The 14,967-nt window shown below is 37.6% G+C and overlaps 1 protein-coding gene and 1 long non-coding RNA gene across 2 annotated transcripts in view; one reads left to right on the forward strand and one right to left on the reverse strand.

Moving 5' to 3' along the window:
* The window catches only part of LOC120406226, a 27,641-nt gene extending 25,708 nt beyond the window's left edge, over positions 1 to 1,933 (forward strand). The window contains exon 3 of the long non-coding RNA XR_005599153.1: positions 1,347 to 1,933. This is a non-coding gene — a long non-coding RNA (uncharacterized LOC120406226). The remainder of the gene's footprint in view (positions 1 to 1,346) is intronic.
* ASIC5 (acid sensing ion channel subunit family member 5) overlaps positions 1 to 12,223 on the reverse strand; it is a 20,980-nt gene extending 8,757 nt beyond the window's left edge. The window contains exons 1-6 of the mRNA XM_039540715.1: positions 12,145 to 12,223; positions 7,361 to 7,667; positions 4,923 to 5,154; positions 3,641 to 3,763; positions 2,390 to 2,539; positions 1,001 to 1,148 (exon numbers count right to left, since the gene is read on the reverse strand). Coding sequence (XP_039396649.1) covers positions 1,001 to 1,148; positions 2,390 to 2,539; positions 3,641 to 3,763; positions 4,923 to 5,154; positions 7,361 to 7,667; positions 12,145 to 12,223 — 1,039 coding nt within the window. The remainder of the gene's footprint in view (positions 1 to 1,000; positions 1,149 to 2,389; positions 2,540 to 3,640; positions 3,764 to 4,922; positions 5,155 to 7,360; positions 7,668 to 12,144) is intronic.
* Between the last annotated feature and the right edge of the window lie 2,744 nt (positions 12,224 to 14,967).

Consider the following 14,967-nt stretch of genomic DNA (forward strand, 5'->3'; position numbering starts at 1 on the left):
GACCAACACTTTCTAAAGTGGGTGCCTAAAGAATCAATGGGAATGAAAATGTAGGTGATGTAATTCCCTCTGCACTTAGCACTAAGGGGGATGGTCTTCTGATTTTTTTTGGAGCGTGCTAGAAAACAGGGTGGCATGGAGTTGTGAAGGTGTGTGTATGGCTAGATGATCTGAGGTTATAAAGAAGGGATGCAATAATTGGGTTCCCTTTTCTTCAGCATTAGGAAATCCTTACCTCTTGGCACACACAGCTCTAGATAAGTGATCAGAGAGAATATACTAAATACAATGCACAGGCTATCTTCACCTTTTATATTATACATTTCCTGCTGCTGCCAACCATCTGCTGTTTACTACTGAAATAATCTGGCTTATGTAAAATCTATTTTAATGTATGTTCTTTATGATGGGTAGTCTATGTGTAAATAGTGTAAAATAAGAGCTTGAACTAGATTAGATGAAAAATCGACACCCCTTGCAATGTGTACCTCCCTGCTCTGAGGGGATTAATCTAGTCCTCTACCCAGAATACCCTTGTTGATGGCCATGGGATTCAAGAAAGTTCACTCTGAGCCTTTTGATGTTTTGATCATAACACATATATTACAGTCCTGCTAGTCCCCATCAGCTGAGTCAACTGCCTTTGCCCCAGTGCTTTGGGGTCAATTTAAAGACCAGACAGAAGCTATTACAGGTTTGTGATGTAATCTCATTCAAGTTTTCAGGGTGCATCAGAAGGATGATGTCTGAGCAGACGTTGGGTTTAGAACTGGTCAAACCTTTTCAATGCCTTTCACTAAAACATCAAAATTTGACATGAAAAATGAAATTTAAAATATTCATTAAAACTTTATTTATTTTTTCAACCAGTACTATCTGGGTTCAGGATTCTGAAATGACTGAGCACTCTAAATTAAAGTAAAATTTGACAAGGCAGAATATTTAAAAAGAGCCACAGAGCACCTTTTGAAGTACAAATGTAGCATGTCCCAAAAAGTACCTGGAAGCAGAAATGGCAAACATCCACACTTGTCCTGTATGTGCCTGGCCTTACATTCCTGCAAACATCCATAGGTGCTGTAGATCTTGTGGTGCTGAAGTTTGATGTTAGGATTGCATTCTCCCCAAGGGTATTCTAGGATAACTGTCTTTAGATTAAAAAATAGCATTCTTTAAAATATCCTTGTCATTATTTTAAATACAGAGCTTTATCTGATATATTGTTAACTGATGCTTGAGTAAAAGTTAAGCAGAATTGCTGTCAAAAATAAATCTCAAATTAGTAACAAAGTATAGTTTAAAAAAAACCAAACTTTTTAAAAATAATATATCGGTTCCTCTCCTAGGTCCTGATTCTGCTCTGCAATTTGATAGCACAAATCCCTGGAAGACTGGGCTTCAGTTGGGCTCTACAAGGAAGAAGGGTCCACTCTGTCTGGTTTCATTGCAGGATCAGGGACTTACTTCCTCTCTAAGAACTGAGTTCAAGAGTTGGTAATAACACTAGCACCTTGAAACAGTTCAGAAAGCAGAATTTCCAGGATCAAAGCCTAAATTCAATGAGAAGAGAATTTGACTGTTGCTCTTTTTGTCTTTCTAGCTATCTTGTCCACTGATGAAGGAGAAACACAGAACTGTGTTCTTAAAGAATATTTTTGTTTTAAAATGCACATGTATACACATTTTGTGGTTTAATGGGATAGTGGTCAAAATACTTCCTCTTTAACCCAGCTAAGCAGGTCTAAAATATCTGTCTGAAATGGATGTCCTATGGGAATGTGCCTTCAAACAGCATCCCAAGAGTGGTTAGCAGAAACACGGGGCACTAATTTTAATCCCTGCAGAAAAACCTCCATGATCTCTGTGCATATAGTATAGAAAATCTGCACTATTTTCAGGCTGGTGTTTTTCAGTAAAAAAGTATGTAAATATAGTATTGCTGGGCACTGTTTTTATTGTCTCTATGACTTCCAGAGCAAATTTGCTCAGGTCACAAGTAAAATTATGGTTTTTTTTTCTTCTAATTGCCAGTCCAGCAACACTAGCCTGGGTTCTGAAAGTCACGCTGCTTCTCTCCTTCATGCATCATTTCCATTAATAAAGATACTATTGGCCCAAATTATAGTAGTACCACTGTAGCACTAGCTTTCAATGGGTTTTCAAGGTGTAACTAAAACCAGACATACTTTGGTCTGCATCATCTGCATTACTAGTGATATGTGACTAGGAAAGAATTCAGCTTTTTACTTGTAAATGAAGAAAATTTCCTCTGGAAATAATAAATACGGAACCTTCAAAATATCAATTTTACTGTAACTTTTCAGATTAGAAATGCACTTATACATTTGCAAGATAGGGAATGATACTGCTACTGATACAAATTGCTTACCTTCAGCTGGCTGATTGCAGCATGTGCATGCATACCTACTGGTGTTGATAAGCCTAAGCCATCAAAACGTGGAGGTTCTTTAGGTGAATGGATAACATAAATTATCCCAGCATCAATAAAGCCAAAAGTAGGGTCATCAGTGAATTGTGCCTGGTACAAAAAGAATTCCTTAGAAAAGCAATGGCTTGATATGTATTTACCCTGTGGGGCTTAGCTTTGTTTAAAGCTGCACCAACCATTTTGCTTGGATTTGAATCTCCAGTGACGGTGACAAATCACCTCTGACAATTAAAAAATCCAAATATAAAAGTAAATCAAATTCAATGTCCTTTGGTACCTAACGTTCCTCCTAGTTTACAAAATGATGAATTTTTCTTCTTTCCTCTCCTCTCCCTAATTTCCACTGAGGGATATTCTAAGATTTTCACAACCCTGAGAATCATCTCTTTACATGACAACTAGTCTTCATGTTCCAGCACATTTCCCATTATTCCCGCCAGAAGCTGCCGCTGTTGTTCCTTACACCACTTAATGAGAAATGCTAGGTGCTCAGCCACTTCCCTTCCCCTTTTTAAAATCATCATAGATTTTCAGTTTTCTTCCTTGATCTTATTTAGAATATTTTCCTCCCCATTGGTTACATGGCAGTTTTCTGTATTTGGTGGTGGTATCTTAGGAAATCTGCCAATAGTGATCCAAGGTAACCAATTAGGGGCAAATCCTAATTGGTTCTGAGTACCTGCAGCTCCTGCTGAAGTCAGTATTCAGCACCACTCAGGATTTGGCCCCAAATGACTGTGTCCTGGAGTTCTGAACAGACTTTAATGGAAAATCAAATAAGCCAGTGAATAAAGTAGAGGGCACTATCTTGAAGATGTTTTAAATTAGTTTTCATTCTCACATTACTACTTCTAGTTTTTGAAGCTGTAGCAAGTCCTGCATTTGCCCTTGGATTATTAATTTCATACAAGCCAAATGTAATGATAACCATTTGAGCAATTTACCAAGGAATATGGTGGATTTTTCTGCCACTTGAATTCTTAAATCATGATTGGATGTCTTTTTACAACATATGCTCTAGCTCACTTCAGAAGTAGTGGGCTTGATGCAAGAATTAATGGGTGGAATTATATGGCCTTTGTTATGCAGAAGATCAGACTAGATTAACATAATGGTCCCTTCAAGCTTTCAAATCTTTGAAGCTACAAGTTAATGGATGTTTAGGTATATATCTTATTGTGATGTATATACCTGTTTGATATCAAAAAGTAAACTTAAGCCTCTTCCAGAAACACTCACTCTTCTCCTTGCTGGAAGATCCATGTGATTAAAAGTAAAGCAGTTTCCATATTCAGTAAAGACATGTTTGAAATCCTTTAAAACAATGAAAAACAGAAAAGTAAAAATTGAAACAAGATAATCTAAACCTAAGCTAGTCGGTTTGGGGATGTTTTATGGGCTAAATTTTCTAAATGATCTGCTTCTGATCCTGTGAAAATGGCAATTGAGTATGTAAATCCCTGATAGAAACAGTCCTACAGTATGACATCCCTTTGACAGAAACCAACCTATGGAGTTCTGTAGAAGGACTATCATTCTCTATTAAATCTGTGGGTTACTTAGACTAACCTTTATAGGATACTATTGGTTTTATCCCTCTTAAGTTCTGCAGGATTTCTCCATAAGGAAATGGGTGATCACTTCCAAGTAGTATAATTTTCAGTAGATGATGTTTAGTTCAGTAGCTGCTGCTTGTTTCAAGTGAATATATCAAGCCATAGTAAACTAGATGAGTATGGACTAGTACTTGCATATTACTGTAGTCGTATTAGGCCTGAATAGTGTGACTAAATACATTTGCTGTTTTGATTGTCTTTCATTGCTTTGAAGTCTTAGCTGCAAGGGCTTGTTGTTACTGCTAATATATTTTAAATTAGAGTCAACACAATTCTATCAGTAATTCTAAGCATGCTGTAGGTTCTCAATAAAGGTTAGGTGAAACTGAAAGATTGTTGATCTAATTTTGTTCTCGCATTAGTGTAAACTGGGAGTGACTACATCTATTTTATATGAGTGTACTTCAATGGAAAGTGGGGTTAGAAATCAGGCCCTTGGTTTTGTTTTTGCTCAAAAATTCTAAAAATTTTACTTTGGCTTTCTTTGTTAAGCATCCCTCCTATTTCTGCATGTAATTGATACATTTTTCATGGGAGGAGTAAAGCCCTGACTAGCACTTTGGCATGTGCTTAATTTTAAGCACATGAGTAATCCCATTGATTAGCCATATGCAGAAACTCCTACTGAAATCAGTGGGAGTTTTATTTTGCATATATAAGGGCTGCAGGATCAGATCTTGTGAGGCACTTGAAAGGTGGCCTTTGAAAAATTAGACTTACCCACCACAATGTAATTTGGTATAAAGTGATTCAGATGAGTCTCATTTTGTGACTGTAGATAAAAAAACAGCCTATTTTTGAGACAATATTATATTTTTGTCTCATTGTTACTCTTATGAAAAAAGCAAAAATATTACCTCCGGGTAACATGGCTGCCCAAAAAAATCACATTCTAGCAAAGTGCTGCTGTTGAGATAAAAGCCATTATTCCTTGTAAACTCTTTAATGCTGAAGTTTTGGTTTCCCTGAAGGAAATCCTTTAGCTCTTCAGAGAACTTGTTGTCAATATCAAATGCATGAAGAACTCCAGACACAATGCTCCAAAGGAAAAAAATAATACTGAGGTTGGCTACTGCATGGGCTTGGAATCTGTAAGTAGGAAAGAGAACAGTTAAAAGGGTAGCCACAGTATTTTTTCTGAAACTCTCCCTCAAACACTAATTGTCTAGTCCACCGGAATCACACCTTACTCTGCATTACAATGAATGGATAACACAATTTTGTTTTTTATAGATCAGGTTACCCTTTGTGCCTGAAAACTGAGAATATCCTGGTGCATCACTTAGACAGCTCCCAGTTTGATCTGTTTACAGCAGTCTTTCTGCAGAAGAGGTTGTACCTACCTTATTCATCCACAGCTTCTTGGAGTAGAGGAGGTTCTAACCATCTTGCACACCCAACATCCATTACCAGGAAGCCTGGTGGCAGGCAGTGGTATAAATCATGGGTGGGGGTGGGGATCTAACTCCTAGCATCAGTTTAAAAATCCTAAAATATGATGGGGCCTAAAAACACCTTGCCCATATAAAATGTTAAACGATTCTGATGGGGACATGAATTAGAGATTTGCTGAACAGCCTTTGTAGATTTGAACTTAAGGTGTTGAACAGAGAATAATAAGCCATTACTATATGACTTGGTTCTGGAACTGCTATTTTATGCTAATACTAATATTAAAATATCCTTATACTGCATGATAATAAATGGATCAAATGTATCTTAATATCTAAAAATAGTGGGCTGAATGGGTAGAAAGATCTTATTGCATCTCAACAAAATGCTATTACTTCCTGGGTTAACTTTGGTTGTAATTTTACTTTTGAAAGCACACCACATCCTAACTAAATCCAGAAATAAATAATAAAGATTGAAATGAACAGCTGGGGGTTGAAGCAAACTGACGTGTTAGTGGCCAGCTGCCATGCTCTGAATTGCTGATAAGTAACTATAACATTCTGCAGCTATAGTTACAATAATTGCATTGTACTTTTAAAGTATTTCCCACCACCCACCCTCGTCATGGTGCATATGTGATTACCCTGCCTACTTAGTTTAATAATTTTATAGTATCATCTTTTGCTTTCTAAATGGGCTTCTAGTAGTGGCATTGCATTTTCTGCAACACTACCTGCTATGGGTTTATAGCTGGAGGGACCGAGGGCCAGGGGAGCCTCAGAGATCTGAGAGTTAAACCTGTGACTCATTCTGCTGGGAAATCAGACAGTAAAGCTCATTTCCCTGGTGGAACATTGTGGGGAAACGCTACATGGGTTCTGAGATTGGACCTAATGGTTGCTATAGTAATGAGCCAGCAGGTTCAATATACTCTTTTAAAAAGTATCCAGCTGAATCTGAGTCAAGCATATAAATAATATTGCACTTTAAACTGATTTGGGAATTATGGCTGATATTTTCAAGTGTAGGTTCCTAAAATGAGTTCCTAAATAAAAGTTACCCAGTTTTCAGAAGTGCTGAACAGCCATCAACCCACTGATGTCAACAGGAGCTGCTGGGGCTCTGCACCTCTGAAAATCAGGTTTCTTCTGTGTAGGAACTTAACAAAGGATTTAGAAGCCTAGTTTTAGCCTCCCAGGCTTGCAAATTTTGGCCTCTATGTTTCGTCCCTGTGATGGGATTGGCAACAGTCCCTTAGAAAAGATTACAGGATGAGCATCTATCATCTAAATATACTCATGACCCTGTGGTTATATAATGTATGTACATTCTACCTGTCAGTAAAGTATGATTTCTGATGGCCTACACTGAGTCTGACACCTGACCTGAGAGGGATTAAAACAATCTCTTAAAATCTCTCTCTTCTGTAGTGAAATTCAGTGTCAAAAATTCCCCTAATTCTGAAATGTCTTCCTCTTTAGTTAAATATTTTACCCAGAACAATGGGCAAGAGCCTGTAATCTCTGTAGAGCCAAACTCTGTTTTTCTTACTTACCTAATTTGTTCCAATAAGTCAGGAGCTGCTCACTTAAGTAAACGGAATAGGATTTGGCCCTTAATGCTGAACAACATACGTTGCTGGTTGTATCCTTGAACTGTGATCTGTGAGCAGTCAGATGTATTGAGTGCAGTAAAATATTTAAAATGTTGCTCAGGAATTTCTTCAATTCATTCAACGTCCACTAGCAGCATGAAACTAACTCCCTGTCCACCGGGTTGAAAATTGACTGTAGCCTGTCCCTGTGTTTCGTTTTATTTGAATAGGTGTTCTTCAGAATAATGATACATTTTAGGACATTAAAGAGATCTGTTATTGCAGCATGCATTTGATGTATCTTACCTGTTCAAGTTACAAAAAGTCACAGCAGGGAACTCAATGTTTTCCACATACTGAACTATTATTGAAGTTGTGGTTGGCCAGCTGAAATAATTGGTGAATCGATTCCAGATTTCCCAAGCGACAATGATGATAGAGCCCAGGACTACTAACATCCACAGGACCTTTCGTATCTTGCTCCGGGTTTGGATAATATTGTGCACTCCATGAAATGAAGTGGACATGGCAAACTCATGGTCAAACTTCTTTCTTTCTTCCAAAGAAGGCAATGGTTTCCTTGTTAAGTATAGCCTTATCTTTTCCAGCAATCCTTAACATTGGACAAGATGAAGAGTTAGCAGTAGTTTGTTTGGTTTTTTGTTAAAATTTTTAAAGGGTAGTGGTTTAAATGTTACATTAGACAGAAGTTCCTCATGAAACAGGCTTCTAATGCCCCTCCAGAGAGGAGTTTATAACCAGCTGCTATATTGTTTCTAAAATAGAAAGCTCCCTCCTGAAGGTGTTTTAGAATTCCAAGAGAGTTGTACATTAGAAGATTAGCTGAGTCTATCCTGAACATCCATTGCAATCAGACAGTGATTGAGCCTTGGCAACAGCAGAACACGAAATAGCATATCCTAATAGTTTTTTAACTATAGTCCTTTAAGATAAACTAACAGTCCCTTTAGCTTGGCATGTCATGACAAAGGCTTAATGGAGAGATATTTTAATAAGGGCTTAAATCTGCTGAATGTTGCACACCTACTATAAGATGCTGAGCAGTTGGAGCTCCCAGTAACTTCCTATTAACCAGGTAAGGTCAGGCCTTGAGTCTTACAAATGAGCTAAAAGGGGAAACAATATTTTTAAATAAATTTCACTCTCTCATTATTGAATGTTTGAGGACAAAAGCTAGAGAGCTACAACCTCAAAGGTTTGAGATAACCAAGAAAAATTCATGTAGAGTTATAGCCTGGTTCCAAACCTTTGAAGCAGAGAGGTTTTATCTTATTACCCCAAGGGGCTTTTTATTGGTTTTAAAATAGTTGAGCTACAGAAGTGCATATAATAAAGAACTTGAAGTATAGTAGTTACACAGAATGCTTAGTGTTGAACCATCCTTTGAGGTTTTTGAATAGAGCCTTCTACCTCACAACATCAAAAGGAGGGAATTTTAACAATGACCATGTACAACAAAGCCCTAATAGGATCAACAGTTTGGCAAAGTGCTTTAGTTAATGGTGGTTATATGGAGGATATTGTATGCTAGCTCGTCATGTAAAAAACAGAACAATAGTAACCCAAAGAAGCTTCACCTAGAAATAATATTGAGGATCTAAGAATAGGTGATTCCCTCAGCCCAATTCTTAACAGCTACTAACTGCCCCTCCCCCCCCAAAAAACCCCATCACAACCAACAAACCACCCATCCATCCACACAAACCTTATTTTAGCAGGAAGTAGGTTCAATAGTTTTGCAGCCTATTTAGGGATAGAGGGTTATCCCTAATAGAGCAACACAAAGCAAGCAATGGGGTGTAAGGCCCCCCTCTCCTAATGCCTCTCTGTGGCCACATTAAGGATACCTGAGATTTGGATGGTTCCTGTGCAGAGCTCAAGGGCTAGATCCTAGATTCACCCACTCCAGAGGGCAAGTGGTCATGGAGGATGGAGAGGGTGAGAAATGGGTAGATTCTGGATTCTGCCATTAACCTGTGGTGGCTAACAGAGCTGGCTGGGCCAGCAGCAGGAAGTGAGCTGCACCCTTTCAGGAGTTGCAGTTAATTACTGTTTCAACCCCAGAGGAAGAGTGGGGCATGGTAGAAATTGTGACAGTTGCAATGCTTCCTAGATCTCTTTCTGAAAAGTGCAGCTGTGTGTTTTTCCCCCATATTCAAGGCTGAATACAAAAAGAAAAGTCTAGGTCTTTATCTTGTCTAAAGGCTAATATTTTAGTCTGATCCTAAAAAAAATAAAAGTCCCTACTCCACATCTTTACATCTTCTGGTAGTACTCCTGGACTCCACCATACATATTCTGGCAACTGTTTGCAGGGTTTGGCACTGTTGGCAGGGCTATCATAAGCAAGCAACACTGGCCTGACTCTGATCCCATTGAAATCATTGTTAAAAATTCCATTGCCTCCAACAGAAGTAGAGTTAGACCAATGCTGAGTTCTTTTAAAAATCCCACCTTAAATGTTTATTTGTGTAGCATCTTTTTATTCCCAAGGCTCCTCAAATACTTTTACTGGTCTGAGCTAAATCTTGTCACAAGGCAAGGAACCCATCTTACCCTACATCACCCCTATGCAAGCAGCCAGGCAGAATCTCTCTATGGAGCTCAAGTGAATTTCTTGGAGAGATGTCCAGCTGACATATGGGACTTCAGACCTCACCACCACAGTTAAGTGTGGTTTAACTTCTCCCCAAGTCACCTTACATGTATGTTGCAATTGGTATCAGAGGAGCAGATCCAGCTACCACTAAGCATAAGCAAAGTGCATTCATAGCATGTCTGTATCTGTTTCTCCCAGGTCACAATAAGCAATCCAGCCCGGGCTGAGCCCGCAAAGGAGTCCTTATAACAGAGGCCATGTTTCCCTGTATCTCTGTTCCAACTTGCTGCGCTGGGTAGGGGAGTGCTTAGTATGTATGGTATCATTCACCTGTATATCATATGACAGACATACTCTTACAAAACTCAAGATAGTTTATTCAGCAAAATAGTGCTTTATATGGCATGTGAAAATATGTAACATGCAATTCCAGTACCATACATCATAACTACAATAAGCACACATAGTACTGCATGTATTCATGTAGATACTTTTGTAATAATACATGATGTTACCAAGTATCTTAGAGCCTGCTCTTTCAGCCCTATCTCATCATGTGAGTAAAGGTTTCAGGACTGTCTTTATGTCCCTTACAGATTTCTCATGAAAATACTCTAATTTTAGAACACTATGGTAACCAAGCATCCTACAGTAATGTCTAAATATGTTAGAGCAACCTGCCTGATCATATATTTGCAATGTGAATATTTTCATTTGAGATGTATTGAAAGGAAGTAGCAAGTATGTAATTCAGCACAGGTAATGTGTTTTGAGATTTGTGTCTGAGTGTATGAAACAACATAAGCGCTAATGGTATTTAACTAATGAAATAATGGAATGGCTGATATGGGGCTCAATTAATAAAGAATTAAGAAAGCAATAAAATTAATGCCAATCGACATGAGTTTATGGAAAGTAGGTCCTGGCTAACCTGATATCCTTTTTGGTGAGATTACAAGTTTGGTTGATACAGGCAATAGTATTGATCTAATAGACTTCTATGAGGCTTTTGACTTGGTACCACATGACATTTTTATTAAGAAACTAGAACGATACAAAATCAACATGACTCGTATTAATTGGATTGAACAGTGGCCCACTGATGGAGCTCAAAATATAATTGTAAATGGAGAATCATCATAAGGAGGATGTCTTTCAAGAGAGGTCCTGCCAGGACGGGTTCTGGGATGTATGCTATCTAGCATTTTTATCAATCGCTTGGAAAAAAAAAACCATAAAATCATCATTGACAGGATTTGCAGATGACACAAAGATTGAGGGTGTGATACGGAATGAAGAGGACAGGTCACTATACAGAGAGATCTGGATCACTTGGTAAGCAGGGCCCAATTGAACAATCTGAGTTTCAATATGGCCAAATGTAAGATCATACATCTAGGAACAAAGACTGTAGGCTATACTTACAGGCAGGAGGGACTCTATTCTGGGCCGTTGTGACTCTGAAAAAGACTTCAGCATCATGGTGGATAATCAGCTGAACATGAGCTCCTAGAGCAATGCTGTGGCCAAAAGGGCTAATGTGATCCTTCGATGTATAAAACAGGTAATATTGATTTGCAATAGAGAAGTTATATTATCTCTGTATCTGCCAATGGTGCAACTGCTACTGGAATACCTTGTCCAGTTCTGATGTCCATACCAAGCAGGATGTTGAAAAATTGGAGAGGGTTCAGAGTAGCATGATTAAATGATTGGAAAACATGCCTTATAGTGATAGAGCTCCTTGAGTCTATTTAGCTTATCAAAGAGAATAAATGATTTGCTCAGACGCAAGAAGTACCTACATAGGGAACAAAAATCTGATAATAGAGAGCTCCTGAATTTATCAGACAAAGGTATAAGATTTAATGGCTGGAAGTTAAAAGTAGACAAATTCAGACAAGAAATAAGGCACATTTTTAATGGTGAGAGTAATTAACCATTGAAGTAACTTTCCAAAGGTTGTCATGGATTGTCCATCACTGGAAAATTTTAAAATCAAGATTGGATGTTTTTTCTAAAGGATACTTTCTAGGTCAACTACAGGTATTGGACCTAAAGCAGGAATTAATTCAGGGAAATTGTGTGGCCCATGTTATGCAGGAGGTCAGACTAGATCACAATAGTCCCTCACTCCTGGCCTTAAAATCTACCAATTCTTAAATACTGCCATCACTTACAGGGGGCATTGTTTAGTTAAAAGTGTAGCATTAAAAGATGTTGTTACTACTTCTAAATACATATTTCCATTTGTCACACTCATTATGGGTATAAATTTTCATTACATGGTTTGTTTCTCTCCTTTTTCTTTGTGTATTCTCACCATACATGAATAAAACTTTGGAGCAAGCTTCCAAATTAAAGGAGATTATTCCCCACCCCCATTTTGGTTGTGGATTCTAAAAACCTATCTTAAGGCTAGTAAAGGTAAAGTATAAGCTAATGTATTACAAGATTTCTTGTTACATACCTCTGGCATCAAATCCAATACATTTCCTAAACTGCTCCATTAGGCTGTTCGTAGTTTCAGAAGGGAGGAACAAGTTCATAAAGCTTCCTTTTCATTGTTGATCACTGTTAGTTAATGGCTTTTATAGAAAACTAAAGGGGTGGGTATATTAGATGTCACACTGCACTGGGCAATTTGCCTGCCTGCGTTGCTATGCTTTGCTTTCTAAATAACATGAGCTGCAAAGTAAAAGAAAAGATTAATTTTTATGGCAGGATCAGGTATATAACGTTAAGTACATATAATATTGGGCATGTAACAGTGGAGAGTCAGTGTTTGTGCTGAAGTACATTGCCTCAAGTGCAAATAGCTTTTTAATAAATAATTTCAGTTAATAATAATTATTTGCTTGATTTGAGATGGTGCAGTATAATGTTGCTGGAGTGTACAGGAACAGAAGCGTATACCTTGAAATAGTTTGGGAGCCCTCTAATGGGCCTCCATCTCTATAGCAGAAGCCACCAGAGAAGCAGTATATATATGTAGCTAGACTTATATATTTATATATAGTTAGTAAACATGTTTATTTGGAAATTAACTGTCTGTGTGGTTTCTTCAATATTGTTATTTATTTTATTGTATGTATTTGAAATCTTTTACTGAGGCAAAGTTACAATAAAATATTAACATACTCCATTTTACATAACTTAGGATCAGATTAATATTCAAAGAACCTAGTTAAAGATTTTGGCTTGCAGGCTTTTGAGCCCACCTCCTTTGAGTACACTTAAAAAGGTGTTCAAGTTTCTAAATCACTCTCCTCTTTTTGACACTTCTCTTATGCATGTACATTGTGTAAAAGCTTTCCCATTACAAGGATGGTCTATATTTTACTATACCATAATTCCATAGAAGGGGTCACATTTTTCCAGTAATACAACACCTAGCTGCTAACAATAAAAAGCAATTAAATTGTCAGCACAACTCATACATACCAAGAGCAGACATACAGTAGAACCGCAGAGTTATGAACACCAGAGTTACGAACTGACCATTCAACCACACACCTCATTTGGAACCTGATGTGTGTAATCAGGCAGCAGCGGAAACAAAACAAAAAGCACAACAAAAAGCACAGTGCAGTTCTGTGTTAAACGTAAACTACTAAAAAATAAAGAGAGCAGCATTTTTCTTCTGCACAGTAAGGTTTCAAAACTGTATTAAGTCAATGTTCAATTGTAAACTTTTGAAAGAACCATAAAGTTTTGTTCAGAGTTATGAACAACCTCCATTCCTGAGGTGTTCATAACTCTGAAGTATTTTAATTAAGGGGTCCATGAAAGGTAAACTTCTAATGTTTGCCAACATATATGCTCCCATTCAGGGGGTAAGCTTTTTTTTAATCAGTTTTTAGGGATTTAGGACATTTTAGGGAAGGAGATATTATTCTAAAGGGGAATTTTAACAAGGTGATTAATCCCACATTGGATGGATTAAATGTACTCAGAGGGCATTCAGGAGGAGGAAGTGCAAATTTGTTGCATCACATAGAATATGGGGATCTGGTGAATGTCTGGAGGGAAACGAACCTGGATATTAGGAACTACATGTTATTCTGCAACTCATGGATTTTATTCCAGGATTGATGTGATTTTTGTTTCTAGGGGCTTGACTTTGATTGAAAAAGCTAATCTGGGAGTTATAACTTGGTTTGATCAACCCCCTGCATAGATTAGATTGAAAGACTAGGATTCACTGCAACAACAAAGGCCAGGCAGTTGGATAGGGCTTTGGTGTGTGTTGAATTCAAGGGCTGGAAAAAACATTCAGAAACGTATAGAAGAAAATGATCATGAACGGGTCAATCAAAGTGTTCTCTGGGATGCTGGAAAGGCAGTAATGAATGGGATTCTTATAAATAAAGCATCCTATCTCAAAAAAGATGGGAGTTCCTGAAGAAAAGAGTTTGGTTGAAGAACTTTATTTTTTTGGAAGTCAGATGAGCTACAGCAGCTAAAAGAATTTAATGAGTAAATAACTGAGATAAGAGGGAAGATTAAATATAGATCCTTTACTGGAGCATTACATAATCATGTTAGGGGATTTCTAGGCAACTGCAATTTTGTCATAGATTAATCTTTTTAATAATTTCCTCCCAAAACTGTCCAATTGCTGGACACAACCACCATACGTGGAAGTATGTTGCCCCTTTCACACAATACTCTGAGCACCTCCATAGTAGCAAAAATATGATGGATCTTAACTGGAGTCAAATGCCATCTATACAGTAATTTATATAAAAAATATCCTTTACGAGCTATACAAATTGAAGACATATATCCCCTTTCCCTTATAGATACACACTCATCCAGATCAATGTTTGTCCAAACTCTCTCCCCTCTTTTCATCTGGGTTGTTTTCTTATCAACATCTTTTTCAGTCAAAACTGTATATATCTTAGAAATTAAAACCTTTATTCCAGTTTGCTTCGGGGACAACTTCCCAATGTGGTTAAAGGTCTAGATAGAACTGACTTGTATGCAGATTTCACAGTGAAATATTTAACTTGTAAATATTGAATATACAGGATCTTTATATCATTCACATTATTACAGCTCCTGGTACAATTTAAAATCAGGACCCAGGGACAGCTGTCCAAACTGAATAATCTCAGGTCTTACCCATAAGTCACTTTGATATTTCCTAGGGATAAATGCCTGATTATAAATGAGCATAGCTAAGGGAGAGGGCCTTGGCAACAAGAATTTAAAAAACAAATTGTGCAGAGCTGCTAAAGTGGTGTGGATGAATAGGTGCTCTTTTTTATATTTTGGGTGATCTAAA

Source organism: Mauremys reevesii, linkage group 5, assembly GCF_016161935.1.
Source record: "Mauremys reevesii isolate NIE-2019 linkage group 5, ASM1616193v1, whole genome shotgun sequence".
NCBI classification, from domain to species: Eukaryota; Metazoa; Chordata; order Testudines; family Geoemydidae; genus Mauremys; species Mauremys reevesii.